Below are 21,473 nucleotides of genomic sequence, written 5' to 3'. Positions count from 1 at the left end.
CCAAACAAAGGAACCTTAAGAGTTTATTCTCTCAAAGACAGAATAGTCTTGCTTAAGTGATAACAAAATCAGCAGGCTTGCTCTCAAAACTATCTTGTAGGGTCCACTGACTGAAAGAACACATAAAAGTACACATATTTTACACATAATTAGAAATTTTCTATTGCACTGCACTTTCTCAACCAGTAGAGAAAATTCTACTTGTTTGTTTACTTTGGGTTTCAGAGTCAATGTGGGAAACAGTGCTGTCAACTCACTTTTTATACCATATTAAATATGACATATATATAAAAAATGTTAGCCTGCTGAAGCGAGTGGACTTATTTCAGGTTTAGGTTTGGAGGGTTTTTTTTTAATTTTGTTACCAAGCAGCATACTTATCACTGAGTTGTTTTACAAATTTGTTATTTTGTAACAAATATTGTAAAAGAGCACTTCCAGTTCAAGGTTAATTTAAATTAATAATATATTCTATACATTTCTTGTGTCAACCAAAGAATCTTTTTCACAATAATTCATTTTTATACAGTATGGAGATGTTGTTAGATTGAAAAAGGAACAAAGTACATAAAAACAGTTGTGAAATAATTTGATTTTACTTACTTCAACTGCATTTGTGGCTCTGTCCAAGTCTTCTTTAGCGATAAAGTAGGAAACAAGACACGAAGGGGATGCCAACATTAGGTTGATCAAGTTACTGGACGTGGAAAACAGCCGTGAACATCTCCTAGTCTTTACACTGCTCGTAACACTTGCACTTGAAGAGAACTTGGGGCCTGAAAAAGTTAATATTTGGAATGAAAGTTGTTTTGGAGGAAGGATTGAGGTTTGTCAGTGTTTTGTGTTTTTAAATTTTTAAATAGTATTAACTCTTCCAGGACTAAGTAACAATACATTTGTGCAGCCAGAATTATACTTTCAAGCAATGTGCACTATCGGTACAACACAAAATCAACTTATTTTGAATAATTGTTTTTAAAAACTTATATTTCAAGTTGTATCTAATATATTTTTTATGTTTGAAGTAAAATCAGTCAAACACAAATATATTGTAATTTTTCCAATACAAAATGTTTTTTAAAAAAATATTTGAAAAACATGAATATAAAAAAAGATTAAGCTTAAATGTGAAAGCTTTAGAGCAGCAATTATACATGTACATTTTGAGTCAAATGGAACAATAGACATGCACACAGTATCCCAATTCATTAAACACTCCCTTACAACTACAACTAAAAATACAATGATTATTTGTTCACACAAATGTAGGATACAGTGTTGTGTCATATGTCAAATGCAGAAACAAATGTTTATATAACAGCTGTTAACAGAGCATTCATGAAGCATTCTGCACTGAGTTCCGAAATTCCTGGATGGTGTGTATAAACATGTCCAGAAGCCAAGTTATCAGTGCTATCATTAAATTCTTCACTGGTTTTCTCTTAAGATGTTCTGGAAGAAAGTTGTAGAAGGTAGCTCTTTTGCAGGACAGTTTTTCAAAAAGACTGAGATGATAGTTATGAAGTGTAAACTTGTTTTGAAAGCTTATCTATACTTAGTTGTAACTCAATTATTGTTGTAATAGCTCCTTTTTATTCTAACACTCTGCACATTAGCAGCATTTATTCTTCCCTGCATTACCATACCACATCTAAGATAAGTTTCCATCTGCTTGGAACCTTGGGGAAAATGCTTGTAAACAGTTGGTAATGATGTAGATTAATATAATTAAATATAATTAATAATGTAAAGAAAATAAACGACACCAGGTCTTTACATGAACATTTTTGTACTAAAGAAACCTTAATTTACAAATCGCTCCTTATGATTTCATTTTTGAGTTAAAATTAGAATAGTAGCATTTTTTTAAGAGTTAAGTTAAGAAAGTAATTTAAATAGACATAATGATTAACTAAATTATAAAACATTAAAATCCGCTACACTGTAGAGGCACAAATGACATTCACACTTTTACATAATAATATCACATAACCAACTCGAAACATGTTAATGTGAACCAACACGAAACATGTTAATATGAACCAGAGATAACTTTAAGAATATATGAAAACTAAGTTTAAGTTATTGAAAAACGAGCCTGGTGGTACCAATAAACATGATCAATATTAATGCAATCACTGCAACTGCAAGCTGCATACTTGGATGTAATCTACAAGAATCAACGTACCGAAGGTGGCATTGCTGCTGGATTCACTCCTAGATGAGCTTTCCAAGTGACGGGATCTTCTTCCCTTGCGTCTAGGTGATGGTGGGAGAGAGGGGGTGTCGTCAGAGTCTGAACTGTCACCTCCTTCGTACACCCAGCAGGCTTCCACCCGACTGTGCACATCTCGACTGATACCAGAACTTGAATCTGACACCATGGCCAATCTCCATGCAGCATCATCAACAGATCCTTTTAACCTGCAAAATCCCCCTACTTTCAATCTGATTTTAACCTTATAACAACAACAAACATTTTAAAGCCCTTATTATTAATTTTTCGGGAGTGTTGATGGCTGAGCGGTCTAATATGTTAAACATTGAAGCTGAGCTAGAACAAGTTCAAATCCTGACTGAGACCATAGGACCTTTTCAGTACCATCGACCTTGTACTGAATCGACTCTCCACCTTATTCTGTCTAATAAGATCCTCGCACAGGCCTGTGGCCTTCGAGGACGCGCAGAATAAGGTTTAAAGGGAATCAGTCTCTCCTTAAAAGTTAAGAAAAAGGAAGAAGGAAAAGCAAAGAAAACAAAGAAGAATAAAACAAGAAGAAGGAAAAATCATAAAATTATTGGAAATATATCATTTTAAATCATTAATAGGCATCCAAACACCATTTTACAATATCTTTTATTGGTTATTCAGAAAAAAATATCAAAATTGATTGAACCCCAATAATGTACATTTAATGTAGAAATTTTACAAGAAAAACTCAAAAACATTTGGTTACGTATTAATAAAATCTTAAATTATGGGTGGCCAAAAAGTCTCTTAACTCTATTTGATTACGTTTTCTTAATCTTAAAAACGATCCCTGTTGCAGACATTGTTGCCTTGTGGGGAAACCAAGTTGTGATTTTCACTGCTACATGAGACAGTGGCGTATTAATATAAACAATTATTTTGAGGGAGCTGATTCACTAAATGGTTTAGAATGTACAAAATACCCTCCAAATAAGCTTTAAGATCTTATACATGTGTTCTAGCTTAAAACAATCTACTGAGTGTAATTTTAATCTACGTCTTTCAAAATTTTGTGGGGGGCTTGAATCCCCTGAGCCCCCCTTATAAAAGCCCATGAAGTGAGACAAAGAAATGAGCACCAACGTTTATACAGCAGTGGTCACAACTACGTCATTTAGGCAGCTCTCAACAAGCAGTTGACACTTAAAGGATTAAATACTTAGAACACTTTATAATCGATAAGGTTATGTCTGAACTGATAAACACACTTATATAATTTGAAGAAATTACTTTACAGTTCACAGTTGGCATTTATGGAAATCTCTTCTTTGATTTGAATTGCTTTCTAAAAGTATAGTTTCCTATTATAAAACATTCATCCTAATTAAACATATATGAAATAAATTACAAGTTTATCTAATTGGCTGAGAGTTAGTAAAGCCTAGCACTCAAGAGGCTGAAAAGATCTCATTAATGTCTACTTGTCTGCATGATATTTCGAAAATGAATTGACCTATAGTCCTGAAATTTTGCATGAAGCTTCATTTTTATATAAGAAACACTGAGTTCGTTGATGGTGCATGTCACTCCATGGGATTTGACAGAGTTAGTGAACATTTTTACATTGGTTTTATGGTAACAATGATGGCAACAAAAGAAACACAGAATAACTAAATTTGTAAACAAACTGAGTACAATCATATGTTATGTTAGCATTGTTGCGGGGACGGTTAGCGGGCTACCCGAGTGGCAAGATAACCCGTAACAATGTTCACCTTGAAGAGTAGGAACTCAAGAGATGACTCGGTACATCGGGTTAAAAATAAGTTTATTGAAAATAGTCACTTGGCACAACTCTGTTCACAACATGTAAAATGAAAACACCTGTATAAAATTACTACTGAGAATAAACTATTAACACTATACTTTGTGGTACTTGTGTTTCATAATTCCAACATCTAACTATTCTGCCTACTACCGCGACTGGTTCCTCACTGTGCAGTCTGCGGAGACTGATCCCAACACCGTGACCGTTCCTCACTGTGCAGTCTGCGGAGACTGATAACTACTGCTGCGCCTCGCAGGGCTTAAATAACACAACCCATTAAGAGCGATTATCGCTCTGTACATATCATTGTCCAAAGTGCTAATGATCTGTAGATTGCTGTGTGAGCAGTGACAATTTGTTAATGATAATGTTGTATATCTATTACTTATCTAACGTCTACTCTTCTCACGCTAACACTATTCCAGTTATTGATACACATTAAATAATACATACAATCATGGCCACATGTTCTTACATACTAATATGATTACAAAATAATGTTACTATACAACAGCATGTGACATAGTAACACATGTAGCTATAGACTTTAAATTTTACATGCAGCCTCATTGAAGTTTGTTCCTACCTTTTTTAGTGCACTGGATAGGTTTTAGGCTATAATTTTGAAGTTGTCAATGATTTGTATCAATCTATGAGACTATTATTATATTTTACTAGCTTAATAAACAAATAGAATCATATGGGGAACAAATTGTAATGAACTAAAAATATGATTAAAAAGTCTTAATACGAGTGTTGAGTGTAGCTCATTTCACCTTTCGCATAGTGCAGTGTCTGAAATATGACACTGTCACAGACTTGACTCCTGGAGTCTGGAGTCCATGTCAATCTGAAGAGATCAAAATAATTTGGCGAAAACAATATTTAAACGCTTTTCACATCGTTTTGACTTCAGAGATCATAAGTGTTCTTAATTGGTTACCCAGTAGCCATCCCGTGTAATCTAGATGAATGTTCTGATTGTTTCATCAGGTCCCTCAACTGAGTGCACTACAATGTTTTACACACAATCCCAAAGCACTCAAGAACAATCGAGTTTTCCACAAAACGAGCGTTGAAATAGAACTCTACCCAACATTCGCATTGAATCAGCCGTTCCCACCTTAGCTACTTGATGTGTAGAAATCTTATATTTAAGAGTAAAACTTATAAAATTTTAAATTTAAGAATTAAAAATCCTTGAACTCTCTTTAGATAATGAATACTTATGATGTTATTCATTCAACACTTACCTCTTAAATCTATCACAGCCAAAATGATCACAGACAGTTTCCAAATGTTCAAGAGAGCGTTTCAGACAGCCTAGAATATCACTGACAAGCCAAGGGTAGCAAACAAAGCCTTGACTGAACTTTACTGCAAAAGACTGAAAAATAATACTTTAGAATTAATATTGAACAAAAATATTAGTACATAAACAAAACACATATTATTGGAAATAAGACAAGAAAAATTCTGATAATCTATAACTTCTTGGATTATATATTGTCATGTTAAAATATTGTCCTTTTTATTACTGATGATGGTTTATTTGAAAGGATAACAGGATTTCAGAAATTTGTTTTTGATGTACAGTCAACTCGCGATTTTCCAAAGATGATCAACCGTATTGCGGATTAATTGGGGTAAAAAAATTCAGTGACGATAAAAATTAATTATATGGTCCATACAAATTAAAAGCAATTGAGCATCTTATTTTTGCAATTTGATTTCCTTTTTATTTAAATTGAGTTTTAGTACTGATCTTAAATATCAGATAAAGAACTGCCATGCAAGCATTTGTAGATAAGAGGGGAGATAATGTTTAAAAGTAACAACAGGGCGTCGAAGTGTAGTGATTGAAACATGGCAGTTGTAATAACTACACACAGACAGAAATGTGTAGCCTGCGTGGCGGGGCAACAGTAATCACGTTGAGTGTTTGCTTGGTCGTTTGGAGGGGCAGGAAGACAGTTTGCTTTGTGACAAACTCGTTTTGCGGGAGTTATGTTCAACAATAATAAGGAAGGAAGCTGCTGCAAAAACACAAAAAACAATAATCAATTTCTTCCAATGAAATAATAAGTAATCATAACACATCATCGGTTAGATTGTAAATATTGTATTTTGTTTATTAATTTTCGTGGGTATTAAAATTGTATTAACCTTATTTTATTCTTAACTAAATAGACGATTTAAATGGATTACAAATACTCCTGTTAGGTAGGATTAACTGAAAACCATTTTATTTAGCAATTATTTACTAGTCTAACATTGTTAACGGCTCCCTTTGTTCTGACCGTGCTTTTGGTTTAATCGTGGGAGGCTTGCCGTTAATTAAGAGTTGAATGTATGTCACAAAAAATTGTGGTGTTATATTGTTGTAATATAAAACAATGGCAAATGTCCATAATTCTGTTATACAACTGCATATACAAATTTCAAAATAACTATGAAGAAAACCATAGTAGTACAATTGTGTAATATCCTATGTTAATAAAATTTGTATTTCCTACGCTAAGAACCTACTAGAATCAGTAATTGTTAAGATAATGTATTTGCAGAAAATGAGAATCAAATTAACTAATGTAACTAACAGAATTTATATTCTCTGACAAATATGGGTTCATTACAAATTTCAATATTTTACAGAAATCAACCTCATTTTGTATGAACCTCAGTTCTAAATAAGAACAATTTCTAAGTAATTTAAACTGTTTGATATTTTGCCTAATTTGATTTATATATTTTTTATGTTCTTATTCTCAATTTAAATTATGAACAGATCAAGGTCACTCCAATCCAACAATGGTGATAAATAAACCAGTATTTCATTATATATGAATAGCAATGCAAAGGTTGGGAGACATTCAGAGAGGTTCGACTTCAATATAGATTTCTGTGGTGTCCCTTAAAAATGTTTCATAATGAAAAAAAAAAAAAAACTGGTGCACAGCAGATGAAGTGTGTAAAAAGTTTAAGTTTTTAAATAAATAATAACACATTTATTTTCATACTTCATAAAATAAATAAAATTTTGAAAGGGTGAAATTTATTTTATATTACATTGAAAAAAGGTAATAACTTATTACTAAATTTCTTTTACCATTTAAAAATATTTATTACAATGAATTATCAATTTGAAAACCCACCTTTTATTATTTTTCACACATTGTTAAATAAATAAATCCCAATTTTTACCTTTAATATGAATCAATATGAGTATGTATAAAATAGAAACAGAAATCCCTGAACTGTCATGAATGAAAAAAGATAAATGCAGACCTTATTGCTCCTTCTGTGACTTGCCGATCTTCGCTGTGTTGTGGTGGTGGAGGGGTAGGAGGAGGTACTAGAAGCCCGCCCTGGGGAGCTCTTGCGGCGGGAGGTGGTGGGGGCATGTGGCTCCAGAGCACCGCTGTCCGACGCGGACCGTGAGAGCAAATTGTGACCCTCCTCAGGCTCCTCGGCACTGCTGTCCACACAGTCCTTCTCCTCGCAATAGTCCTCCGAGCGTAGGAATAGCAGTAGAAATATGTCCTCCAGTACTTCCAGTCTGTAACCCTCACACCCTTCAGTCTTGATGGAAGATATTTATAGTAAGCTTCATATAACTTCTTTATAGGGTAAAGTCTTCAAGGAGGACAATCGGCTCTTTATAAATGCTGACTATTTTCAATCAATGGTTACGCAGAAATAATATTTAAACCTTCTAACAAGTTACTTTTTGAAATGAGCTACTCAATTATTTCTGCAAATTTGTACAGATAAAATTTTAGGCAAAAACTTGCAGTACTTTCGCAAAACTATATAATTTAAATTACTTGTAGAGAATGCAATTCCACTTTTTATGTGGATTGTAATAAGTTGGCTGAATAACATTTATTCTAAGCTTAGTTTTAAGATAAAAATATAAATAACATGATTTATTTTCTGGCTGCAGTTGAGTTAGTTGCACATGTTTAATCACCAACACCGAAAAACTTACCAAACACTTCACTGAATGCACGTAAGTTTAAAACGCTGAAAATAAGCACAACAACCTTTAACATTAAAATGCGATAATAAATTCATAGTGTTGATGATCCACTGACTTACCAATCCACTCGAAGTCGTAGGTAGCTTTAGTTTCAGATTTATTTTTGTCTACAAAATACATAAAATAACACCCATACTTTTCTGTGAAATTGCTCTAAGTTTCAGATTACAATTTTTTTAGATAATTCTTTTACATATAGTCGACTCTCGATAACTCGAACCTCAATAAGTCGAATTCTTTGATAACTCGAATTTTTTTCCGTTCCCTTGAGAAAACCTGCCTAATTCGAAAAAAAACCATGCGTAACTCGAATTAATTTTGTACCCGAATTTTACCTCAATAACTCGAAGTAACAGAAAAATTACCTCTATAACTCGAAGTTCAGTAGATAAGTCGAAGTCTTTAAATACATTACCTCTACAACTCGAAATTTTCAGATCAACCCTCGCTAACACGAAGCTGTGCTGTGTTTACAGTGAACCTGTGTTAGGTCATAGACCTAGGCGAACAGGTCTGGACATGTCGCTGAATTGTCCGACTGTCTACAAAAGGCCGCAGTGAACACTTTACGTAGCTACTTAGAACAATCAAGTGACGTACCAGACAACGTGTTCTCTGCTGTTGTTGTTATTGAGAACATTATAGACTTAAATTCTGAAAAAAGCCTTAGGCAGAAGAAGATTATGGATTATTTTCAAATTTGAATTGTATGTACGTATGAATTGTAGGCATACATTGCAGTGTGACAGTAAGTACAAATGCTGTATGTAGTTACAGTACATACATTAGTTTTGTATAGGATGTGGGGAATAAAAAACATAGTTTATTTGTACCTCTATAACTCGAATTTTATTTTGTTTACCTCTGTAAGTCGAATTACCTCTGTAAGTCGAATTTAGTGAAATATTACCTCTATAACTCGAACTATTTCTTAAGTCGAACTATACGTAACTCGAAGAAAACAGCCGTTCCCTTGAAATTCGAGTTATCGAGAGTCGACTGTATCATCATCTGTTAGACCGACACTATTTGTAACACTTACATCAATTCTTTGTTTACAATTTATTATTAACAATGGATGATTTCAAAGGGTAACAGGACTTTGTGAAATTTGCAAAAATATCAAATTTTTAAAGCTTACTTTTAAAAATAGATTCAATCTTTAACGTTATGAACCATTGATAAACATATTACAAAATAATATAAATACTGTACTGATATTTACTGAGTCTGAAGTAACCACTATGGTCACTAGCCAACTCTATAATATATACCAGGGAGAAAATGTGCACTTTAAATTTAACAGCTTTTTTTAACAAAAAGGTTGAAACACTGTTGAAAGCATGAATTTGGATACACATAAAAGTAAAAAGTAAAGAACGTCTTATTTTACCAGGTGAAGTTAGGGCTAAGAAGCTCTCTCGAACACTTAACCTGGGGACCAACGGTTTAAAGGTGACTTCCGAACCACCACCAACACCCGGCAGGCAACTGCTTGCAAGGGCAGGATCGCTCAGCAGCAACAACACTCAACATTGCTTGATTTGTTTATCCCGCGATAACCGCCATATGACAGTGGCGCAGTGTAGCAGGTACATATTGGGTATATACACATGTACAGACCGATTTTGGTTTTGTATATCCTTCCATAACACTGAACAGATATCATGGATATAATTAATTCACATGGACCAGGTGTGCTGAAAAATGTTTTGTAGTCTAAGAGTTTAAGAGTCTGCACTTAGTCCTAAACCGACTTTTCCACCTCCATTACTTGTGTTTAACACTTGAATCTAAGGCTTCTAAAAAAAAATCAGTTAGATTTTAGGTTCCTGTTCTCTTTTGTCCTTTGGACCCTGGAAGTTTTCCTGATTTTACAAACAGCAGGACAGTTCAGCCTTATATGCTCCACTGATTCTTCTGTCTCTTCACAGAGTCTGCATTCATCAGTCATTAAACTGTCCGAGGGATTAGTTAAGTTCGTAGTTAGATGTTCGATGCTCGGGGCTACACCATGACCACTGTGTTTGCATGTTCGATGTCCATCCATAATATTTGCAAGCTTACAAGAAGAACAACCACTCCCTGTGGTAATAGTTAATGAAGTGTCATGTCAACGACAAGTAATAATGCTAAAGCGTCCCAATCAGCCTGTTCCAACATCAGCAATGCTGCACTTGGGAAGTAGACTATAGTTGTAATTCTAATGAGCTGAGCTGAACAGAGGCGTCAACTCATCAATGGGGTGCGTGAGAGAGATAATAAGTTCACTTAAAGTCAGTCTGGGTGCACCACAGAGAGTGTCCACTTTTGTAATGCCTCAATTTATGGTAATGGATGAGTTATCTCGTGAGCTACTAGTGCTATCAAAGTTCTCTATATAGTGTTTCTTGTCAAACTACAGCGATATATGGCAATGGATGAGTTATCTCGTGAGCTACTAGTGCTATCAAAGTTCTCTATCTAGTGTTTCTTGTCAAACTACAGCGATATATGGCAATGGATGAGTTATCTCGTGAGCTACTAGTACTATCAAAGTTCTTTATCTAGTGTTTCTTGTCAAACTACAGTGATATATGGCAGTGGATGAGTTATCTCGTGAGCTACTAGTACTATCAAAGTTCTCTATCTAGTGTTTCTTGTCAAACTACAGCGATATATGGCAATGGATGAGTTATCTCATGAGCTACCAGTGCTATCAAAGTTCTCTATCTAGTGTTTCTTGTCAAACTACAGCGATATATGGCAATGGATGAGTTATCTTGTGAGCTACTAGTACTATCAAAGTTCTCTATCTAGTGTTTCTTGTCAAACTACAGCGATATATGGCAATGGATGAGTTATCTCGTGAGCTACTAGTACTATCAAAGTTCTCTATCTAGTGTTTCTTGTCAAACTACAGCGATATATGGCAATGGATGAGTTATCTTGTGAGCTACTAGTACTATCAAAGTTCTCTATCTAGTGTTTCTTGTCAAACTACAGCGATATATGGCAATGGATGAGTTATCTCGTGAGCTACTAGTACTATCAAAGTTCTCTATCTAGTGTTTCTTGTCAAACTACAGTGATATATGGCAATGGATGAGTTATCTCGTGAGCTACTAGTACTATCAAAGTTCTCTATCTAGTGTTTCTTGTCAAACTACAGCGATATATGGCAATGGATGAGTTATCTCATGAGCTACCAGTGCTATCAAAGTTCTCTATCTAGTGTTTCTTGTCAAACTACAGCGATATATGGCAATGGATGAGTTATCTTGTGAGCTACTAGTACTATCAAAGTTCTCTATCTAGTGTTTCTTGTCAAACTACAGCGATATATGGCAGTGGATGAGTTATCTCGTGAGCTACTAGTACTATCAAAGTTCTCTATCTAGTGTTTCTTGTCAAACTACAGTGAGTTACAGACGTTCTTGAATAAAACCATTAGCAAATGTCATCTAAGACTCAAAATATTAGCATTAAAACCATGTATCTTTCTCAATAAAAAATATTACTCACCTAAAATCCAACGGCTCCAGTTTGTTGAGACTTTTGTCAAGGTCTGAAATCGGTTTGCTAACCTCTTCTTTGTATTTAAGGCACATTAAATCACAGTCATTGTCTTCTTTTTCATCTGGATAACACATACAATATAGTAAAGCATTCTATTTCATGTTAATTTACTTGGATTCTATGTGGGCCGGTTTTAATTAAAAATAATGTAATGCTTAATTTAATATATTTTGTAGAAAAATGAACTTGTGGCAATGTCGAAGACAACAGAACCACTTGTTACTAAACAACATGCCATATCACAAACCTGCATCACATTCCCAATTTAGTGATACGTAATTTTTTTTAGTCTGCTGTTAAAATTAATCAAAATCCACATTCAGATGAACTGATCAAGGAGGGCTATCAGTATTTAGTATTTTCGTATTGGATTGATTGGTTTACCAAAGGTATTTGCCATAGATCATTACAAAGCAATCCTCCCACTCAATAATTCCACAATATTTAATGTGTTTTCGGACTATACCACAAGTGATATAACAGTTCATGACACTTACATTCATTGAAGATATCCACACCCTTCTCAAGAATTTGGAACACAGAGAAAAGAATTGTAAATCCTTCAAACACTTGAACATTCCAACTGTTTGGTCCTGAAATCAAAACCACTATGAACAATAACAATCTTGTTTACTGTTCACTATATGGGGTTTTAAAAAAGGTTAAAGGGTGCTCTACAATTTGTGTAGCAGTCTACTGTAATACAACGCCTATAAAAACCTGTATTAAGTTAAGAGTGTGGATGTGGATTCTAGAGATATTAATGATGTAATGTACAGCCTACCAGTAAACATTCATTACATTTGTTTACACGTCAATCTTCAATGTATACCGGTATATAATCAATTTTAAAAAAATGTCCTATTATATTACAAATAGCCATTAGACCAAAACATTTTCAACTACTTTACCTGTTTCTCTACAATTTAATTTTCAATAATTTAAAACTTTAAACATTTAGAAACCTAGTGTTTAATGCAAGGTATTTATTCTGACACGACCTTCAATCTTTTACAAATTTATTTTCACCTTAAAAAATAAGACAGAGTATCAATTAACCCTTCACGGACAGCTAGAAGTTAACAAAATATACGAGGGTCTTCCAGAAAGTAAAAGAACGTTTTGTTATAAGTCAATAAAAACAAAAGATAAGAGCATGAAAATTTGTTTATAAATACTTATAAACTTACTCTATTTTCCTACAAACTCACCGGAACTGTCAAGGCACTTGTTGTAGCGTGGCACCAGTTTTTCTATACCGACGTTATACTGTTCTGCCGCCAAGGAATGAAGCCACGTTTTTACTCCTTCTTTGAGGTCTTCGTCACCCAAAAAGTTTTTTCCGCCTAAAAAACACTTTCAACTTTGGAAACAAGTGATAGTCACTCGGAGCCAGATCTGGGACTATACGGAGGGTGTCCGAAGATTTGCCATTTGAAAGAATTGAGTTCTGCTTTGGTTCGTGCACTGCAATGAGGCCGAGCATTGTCGTGGATCAGCACCACTTTCGACGACAGCATTCCGCGTCGTTTGTTCTGAATAGCGCGGCGAAGCCGATGCAAGGTCTCGATGTAGGCCTCTGAGTTGATTGTTTCGCCTCTCGGCATGAACTCCACATGGATTAGGCCTTTTCGGTCCCAAAAAAACTGTTGCCATCAATTTCCTGGTGTTCAAATTTGGTTTTTCTTTCCTGTTTTTTGTTGGTGAATTCGAGTGATGCCATTCCATTGACTGGAGCTTTGTTTCCGGGGTTCGATAGGAAACCCAAGTTTCGTCACCCGTTACGATGCGGTCAAGAAACGCATCACCTTCTTCGTCATGCTGAGTCAAAAACTCAAGAGCTGCTCCCATCCGTTTAGTCTTGTGGACATCAGTAAGAATCTTAGGCACCCAACGAGCACACATTTTCTGATAACCAAGACGTTCAGTTACTATTTCGTGCAAAAGCGACCTTGAAATTTGTGGAAAAAATTCCACTAGACCACTCAAAGTGAAACGACGGTTTTGTTGAATTTTTCCATCAACTTTCGCTGCCAACTCGTCAGTAACGAGTGACGGCCTTCCACTTCGTTCCTCGTCGTGCACATTAGTTCGACCTTCTTTAAATTGAATGCACCATTTTCTCACTGATGACTCGTTCATCGCATTGTCACCGTAAACTGCCTTAATTTGCCTATAAATTTCAATAGGTCGAACATTCTGTGCATTCAGAAACCGTATCACACTACGCAGTTCACACTTGGCGGGATTTTCAATTAACGCCGCCATTTTAAACTTTCACAGGAGACGCAAGCGTGACCTCACGGGTACCGCTACTCAGCTCACACTGAGGCAGAAGGTGTGGCTAACGAACAAGCTATCTACCGCGGTGGTGGGGGAACTGCGCCGCCCGTGATGCGCAATCGTTCTTTACTTTCTGGAAGACCCTCGTATAGAGTATTTTAGGCTGGGGACAAAAAGATTTTACAAACACGTTTTCCTGACAGATTTTGATATAAAACTGTTGGATAGAAAATTTTCACAAGTAGTTCTTTAGATGTTTTATGAAAAAAAAGACATGCTGATATATATATATGACTGCAGTGTTGCCAATGCATAAAACAAATTGTACTTAAAAATAATGATTTCATTCATGTAATGATTCAATTTGTGTTTTGAGAGTTTTTATACATATTTTTATAAATTTTCTTCGATAAGTATGATTTTTAACAGTTTTACATAATAAGTAAATTGTTATGGTGTTGTTCTGATTTTTTGCAGATACATCACCAAATTGTCAAAAACTGTCTTTAGTGGATATATCTACATTCGTCCGCAAATGATTAAGAAGTATTTGGCGATCATTCAATTATTAATAATTTAAATCTAATATAATTAATTTTTCTGTTTAACCTTTTTGCAATTAAAAATAGAAAAACAAAACCTCAACTTACTATGTGACCCATTAAGAAATAATTATATCCAATTAAACAACAGGACATTTTTTATAGCAAAATATCATTTTTAACTTTAGGACCATGATTTAATTACTTATGTCCATTCTGACTTACAAGTATTATTACATACTTGCCCAACTGTTCATTCATGCAAGACATCGGGTTCAAATTGAAGCACATGTTATAACTTGGAGCTTTTACTAATTACGATGGATATGTTTCAATGAATACTAACACAGCCCAGAGTAAAATCCTAATAGACCTAAACTCGAGGAATAATCTTATATTTGTTTATACCATTTATGAAGAAAAAAAACATGGTTTCCGAATATTTTATATTTTGTTCAAATCATAAAAAATGAAATTAAAATGATTCAAATTGAATGAAGAATGTCTTTTGATACGATGAACAACGATACATTTCTTATTTTTAAAAAACCTTAAAATTGTTATAGAATTGTTAAGTATCCCACTTTGAATGTTGAGTTAAGTCCACGTCACCTTTTGCTTAGTGCAGCATCTGATATCTGATGAGCGCAATTATGCACCAGATGAGACAATGAAAATACCTCTTCATCTACATTACACTTGATTTTCCAGTCTAGGTGTCACTGATGTCGAAACAATGGTTAGGTGTAAGAGAGGACTTAATAGTCCTAACCTCACCAATTGAGTATGCTTTTTCGTTGTATTCAATAAAGACATTTTTCATTTCAATGCAAAGAGTTCGTGTTGAACTTCTTCAACGCCGACTTTTTAAAAATCTCTTCAGATGGTCATGGACTCCGGGATTCTAGGTCGCAAGAGCCGAGTCTGTGATAGCGTCATATTTCAGACGCTGCACTAAGTGGAAGGTAAAGTCGACACATTCGCACTGAACCAATCCTTCCCACCATAGCTACATATGTATCCCACTTTGTCGATGTTATAGCTTACCTCTATCAAGGTCTCATGCACCGACAAATTTTAGGAATTCAAAAACTTAAAACACTTCTCCTAACAACTATCATATAAAAAGAATGATGCACTTATTTAATAGTCAGACGTGTATGTCACCTTCCAGTTCCAAAAGAAGGTCAAGCAGCCGATGATGGTCCAGATCTACCAAATCAGTGGTGGCCTGCAAGATATACAGAGGGCTGTGGTTCCTGGCCAGGGAGAGCATCACGTTCACGTCTGGCAGTGCCTTCTGACCTTGCGCCGTCAGCCAGTCTGTCACCACCTTCAGTCTCTTGGTGGTCTCACAGATCTGACTCAGCTGGTTCGGGTAGTGGCTCTACAAACGTTACATACCACATTTATACTGCCACTGCAAGATTTGATTTTCTTATCAGGAATCTCACCTAACATTTATATTGATAAAAACATATTTAAGGACAGAATCCATACCTAACTTGCTGCCAACAAAAAAATTCAGTTATTTTATAAAGTTATAAAGTATGATTTATTTTGTTTAATTATATGGACGGATTGTAATTTTAAGTACTAATGAATCTAAATCTTTGATTTTGAAGAATTATGACTTTTTTAAAATTTATAAATAAAATTCATGACCACAATACTTGTAATAAGAAAAAGGCAGTAATTGAGTACCACAGACTGAGCAAATCTTTATACAGTTAAATTGCATTGTCTCTGAAAGTGTACAATAAGGTTAATAACCTTATAAGTGGACATTCAGTAAAAATGTTTAAACACATTCTTTTTATTCTTTAGATCAATTTTTCTTAATGTCTGTGATCAATTTTTAAATTAAGAACTTAGTTTTTTTGTACTGTACTTAATTATCTATTAATGTTTTAAAATAGGTCTCTGTCTAATTTTATTGATAAATAAATTTGTGTTTTCTTTGTATATGGATAAGTTGTTATGTTTATATTGTTATTTTGGTCTCTAGTTTCATAAAAAATAAGTTTTTGAGATTTTATTTTGCAATAACTTTTTCAACTATTTTTCTACTACTGTTCTACTAACTATTCATTAACTTATTTGTCTTAAAATTAAGTATTGTTATATTATTTATACAGATAGGTAATATTGACATGGCAATATTGCTCAATTTGAATGACTGTCAATGCCTTTTTAAGCCTAAACGTCAATAAAAATATTCTTACTCTTAGTTATATCACCTCATATTTAAACTTTCATTGGATATGATATGAAAATCACTAGTAAGTAATTTTTGATTATTTTACTTGACCCGAATATGAGATAACTAAGTCATTATTAAGTCACATAATTAATACAAAGAAAATCAAGTCAACCAGTCTTATTAACCCTTTGAACCCCAGGCGACGAAATATCGTCGCCGAGAAGATATGCGAAGATCCCCGCGGCGACGATGTATCGTCGCCAATGAAGTTGCGAGAATCCCCGGGCGACGTAATATCGTCGCCATGGTATATGCGTTTAATACATATTTATTTGAAATCGTAAAATACTAATTTTATGAGTTTTAATACATATTTATATGTATTTTATTAAAATACAAAATCGTAAGTACCAACAATTTTGACTATTTATTTAATTAGGTAATATAAGTGATTTTTGTGTTGTACGCCTAGAGGTTTTTACAAGTCGCATACTTTTATATAAAAATTCAAAAAAAGTTTATTTTTAGAGATATCAATATAATTTTTTTTTGTACATACACAAAACTAAATTTAGAAAAATAAAATGTGGGTGCCCATGGTAAAAATATTTCTTATTTTTTAATTAAAAAAATCTTAAAATCAATTTGTTTGCCTAAAAATCTATATACATATATTTTAAAATTATTTTAATGCTGTTAAACATTTTTTTATACTTCAGACTAATCTTTTTCTGTGTATACAATTTCATTCTGGACATTTTGGTGTGTAATACAAGACAACAGCATAAAAAATAGCAAAAGTATTAATTTTTTACAAACAGTATGCAAAACAGCTGTTTCTGCTCCGGGGATTCTCGGTAGTTCTTAGGTCAAATGATTTTGGTACGTTTTTTCCACCATCAATATTTTGGTCTGGGGTTCAAAGGGTTAATCATTGTTCAGATAGATCGAGATCTTTGCTGTGGTCTAGATCTGTAGAGTGATTGGCAAGGGTAGGTCAGAAACAAGTAGTCTTTATTGTACAACTGTCTCAGATGTTTTTGGGACCTGTGTAAATTTTTTCCAAAATGTCTTAAAAACAGCTATGTTACATTACATTTTTTTAAATGCCAATTTAAAGGTAATTTATTTATTTAAATTAAGATTTAACATTATTTACTACATTATTGTCAATTTTCGCATTAAGGATTTTACTAATAGTACGAGAAATATCAACGCATGCCCGAGTTGATAATAAAATAAAAATATGCAGAGTAATTGAATGCTGAAGAACAAAACAGATATAAACAACCGGAACGAAACGAGATGTTGTCAAGTCGCCTAATACTGAGAATCAAATGACATGACAATAGTGAATATCATAGTGATATTGTGTATACTAGCAATGTAATGAAATAATTCGTCTAAAGACATTGCAGACGCCTTTCCCACAGTTTTAGGGTTAAAACCCCCTTCGAAAAGATAATAAGCTCTCTGAGGGCTGTTTAGGGTGTTCTAAAGAACTTGTAATGATGTATCAATGTTACTATCCAAGTAGGTATGGACATTGTTTAACCCTCTTCCGCTCGCAAGGCATGAATCGGCACGGCCACCACATAGCCACTGCAGCTTAAACGGCACAGATCGGCCCGCACTGCTTTACCCACTAGAGCCGATAAGTGCTGCTTTCGAGTAGCAATATTTTGTACTACTACGGGTTGTTTGCTATCAGGAGACCATTTACTTTACTTTTACAGTAGATTTATTCCATTATTTTGCTATTTATATTAGTTGTGCGGAAACAATGGCAGGTGTAGTCGTACACTTCGTGACAGTGAAATCGATCTCGTTATTAGTAGTGATTGCGACGATTCAAGTGAGTAGTGATGTAGAGATGTACCAGAGCCTTGTGAAGTGGTTGGTGGCATTGAGGATGTAGTTCGGAGTGATCACAGTGGCAGTGGCAGTGACGGCGAGCCAGACAATGACCTTCACCAAGTAACTGCGCAACAAACAACCCCGGGCCACCGGTGCCCAGCTGTCCGTGTGCCCCTCCCTGGTCTCGTACAATCAACTTCATTGAACCAATATATAGTAAAATAATTAATATATATAATTATAGTTAATTACAATAACAGAACGTGTGTAAGTTGAGGCGTCGCTTATGTTGACCGAGCACGACCGGCAGAGGGAATTTTAATTGAGGTTAGAAGCACCGTGAGCGCCTAAAAACAATGCGAGCGGGAGAGGGTTAAAGAACAGGAAAGTTTAATTTTAAACTATAGAATACATTTTAGACGTTTGCTGCATACATTCACATACACACTGATTTTAAACTGGTTATGTTTCAGCTGAGCAAGCTACATCAAACTTCTCACCTGGCAAATTTCAATGATGGGATTAACTACATTGAGAATATCTGCTCTGTTAGACAAGACTTTCCAGACGTTGACGGCAAGGATGGGCCACAGGGCTGGGAAAAAAGACCAGTGTGTTCAGCTTTTCCCAATCGTGGTCCAACACAAACTGGGTCGCCATTCCCTACAGGCAGAGAGGAATATCACACATCAAAAATTGGGTAGTAAATATACGATCATACAATAATGTATTATACTGTAATTATGAGCTCTCAAACATGTACTAAACAACAATATATATATATATATATATATATATATATATATATATATATATATATATATATATATATATATATATATTATAGGCAGATGACACTATTGCACCACTTACTACACAGCAATTTGTAATAAAATACATTAGCACATGTATAACATTTGTAAAATATTACAAATTGTAATACAAAATAGTTACCTCGTCATGATATCAACTTACCAACTAAATAACTACTAACTAAAATAATTTTAAACCATTAAACATACAAATAAAAAGCATTAAAACATAAAATTCATAATACTTACAAATTTAAAAAATTGGCTGAATCTATAAAATATTTATTTCATTGAATTGGTCTTATCAAAGTAAAGGTTTCCAATTTTGTTTGAAAATTGTTTATATGATACGTTTTTATAAATATTGCGGTAAAGAATTGAAAAGCTTCTACATAAAATGGTGTTTGTTTGAATAATTTTTTCCTATGAATTAGAACTGAAATTTTCACCATTACCAAAAAGTACTGTTTCCAAAAAAAAACTATGCAGAAAATCTTTAACACCAAATGTAAGACTCAGACTTGAAGTTATGATAATTGTACAATCTATTGTTGCACCAAATCATCAATCTGAATTTTATGCACAACCACAGACAGCTGCAACGGTTGTACGGTACAAGAGCGTTTATGCACAAGCATGTTGTGTGAGGAGAGCAATCATGAGTCACTGCGTTCGGCTGTGTGTATTGCAACAGTTTTGTTTCCTGGCACAAAAACCCGGAATTTGATTTTTACCGAGATAAATAGTGTAGTCTCATGTTTTCGTTCAGGGACAACTCAGGGTGATGCCTGAATGAGCTGTGGTTAACAATGTTCTAATTTTATCAAAATTCATGTATTATGTAAGTGTAACTTCAGAGTTCTGCCACACTGGACTCTGACCATGCAAGAGTCTACAACGTCACCAATTGTCAAGTTACTGTCATCATTATCTCTCTTGGAAGCTTCACATTGACAAGCTTTCTTATAAACTAAATTGTACTGTTTTTGTATTTAAAAGAATATAAATAGTAAGCACACCAACATTAACAGAAAAGTATTACACCCTCTTTGATCCCATATTTGTTTTAGGATAATCCTCTGGGGAAGTTCTTCAATTGGTAATCTCAAGAGTTCTTGTTACACAAAAGTGCGCTGAACAGGCCCTGGCTGGCTTTTTACGATAGCTGACGACTAGCCTTTAAGATATTTGGCATTCTCTCAGTGGTATCTATCTACATCATTGAAGTCATAACTTGTTTCACAAGGAAACCTGCCTAAAATGAGGACTACCCATGATCATCACACTCAATATACCAATGACTTCTCCTTACCAATCCACAGAACTACACTTTTCTCCAATAAATCTTCCTGTATTGGAGCAAGACTATTCAACATGCTTCCACAAGACTTTAAAAATAATTGTGATTCCAAGAGCTTGAACAGACGACTACACATCTGGCTCAGAGATAAATCAATCTACACCATTCAAGAGTTCAAAATTGTAACAAAGACTTATCTTTAAAAGAAAAATATTACATGTATTGTAAACAATTTTAATTTTTATCATTACCAAAATCATGTAAACTATCATGACCATATTGTAATCTCTGATACCTATTCTTTTCTTAACGAAAAAGTAATTAATATTTCTGATACAGAGCATTTATCTCAATATTTAGTATGTAATTACACATTTGCAAATAGTTTACTTGCTAACAATATTAATTAATCAATTGTCATCATTACCAGGTGATAGTATGGTCAGACAGGGGACTTATTAATTATCTATTTACTAAATCATGTTTCAAGTTTCTAATTACTGTTCTATGTCAGAGTCAAGAACCTTCAGGAGTTCAAACAAATAAAACTGAGGAAAATATAAAAATTGTAGTAAAATAATTCATTTTAATACAATTAACTTACTTCTGTATTCAAAAATAGTAATGATGATTCTTTAAATATTCCAATAGATGGTTCTAGCTTAAAACAATATTGTGGTGTAATTAACACGTAGCACTTCCTCAACAAAATTCATTGTTATAGTCTCAAGGTATTTAAAGAAATAATTTAGTTATTATTAAAAATAAAGAATAATTGCAGTTTGGGGATCATACGAGGGCCATCCGGAAAGTAGTACCTGTTTCCGCCGCGTGAGGCACTGACGACGCGAGTAGCCGCC

The 21,473-nt window shown here is 34.1% G+C and overlaps 1 protein-coding gene across 1 annotated transcript in view; it reads right to left on the bottom strand.

The window, feature by feature from the left end:
- Window positions 1–19,141, bottom strand: part of LOC124353075 — a 41,997-nt gene extending 22,856 nt beyond the window's left edge. The window contains exons 1-8 of the mRNA XM_046802889.1: window positions 19,002–19,141; window positions 15,609–15,828; window positions 12,114–12,209; window positions 11,563–11,677; window positions 7,305–7,575; window positions 5,273–5,406; window positions 2,189–2,424; window positions 604–776 (exon numbers count right to left, since the gene is read on the bottom strand). Of these exons, the coding sequence (XP_046658845.1) occupies window positions 604–776; window positions 2,189–2,424; window positions 5,273–5,406; window positions 7,305–7,575; window positions 11,563–11,677; window positions 12,114–12,209; window positions 15,609–15,717 (1,134 nt within the window). The 5' untranslated portion in view covers window positions 15,718–15,828; window positions 19,002–19,141. The remainder of the gene's footprint in view (window positions 1–603; window positions 777–2,188; window positions 2,425–5,272; window positions 5,407–7,304; window positions 7,576–11,562; window positions 11,678–12,113; window positions 12,210–15,608; window positions 15,829–19,001) is intronic.
- Between the last annotated feature and the right edge of the window lie 2,332 nt (window positions 19,142–21,473).

This window comes from Homalodisca vitripennis, chromosome 1 (genome assembly GCF_021130785.1).
Source record: "Homalodisca vitripennis isolate AUS2020 chromosome 1, UT_GWSS_2.1, whole genome shotgun sequence".
Taxonomy (NCBI): domain Eukaryota; kingdom Metazoa; phylum Arthropoda; class Insecta; order Hemiptera; family Cicadellidae; genus Homalodisca; species Homalodisca vitripennis.
The sequence above is the reverse complement of the archived record's forward strand: the minus strand, read 5'-3'. Positions and strand labels throughout refer to the sequence as shown.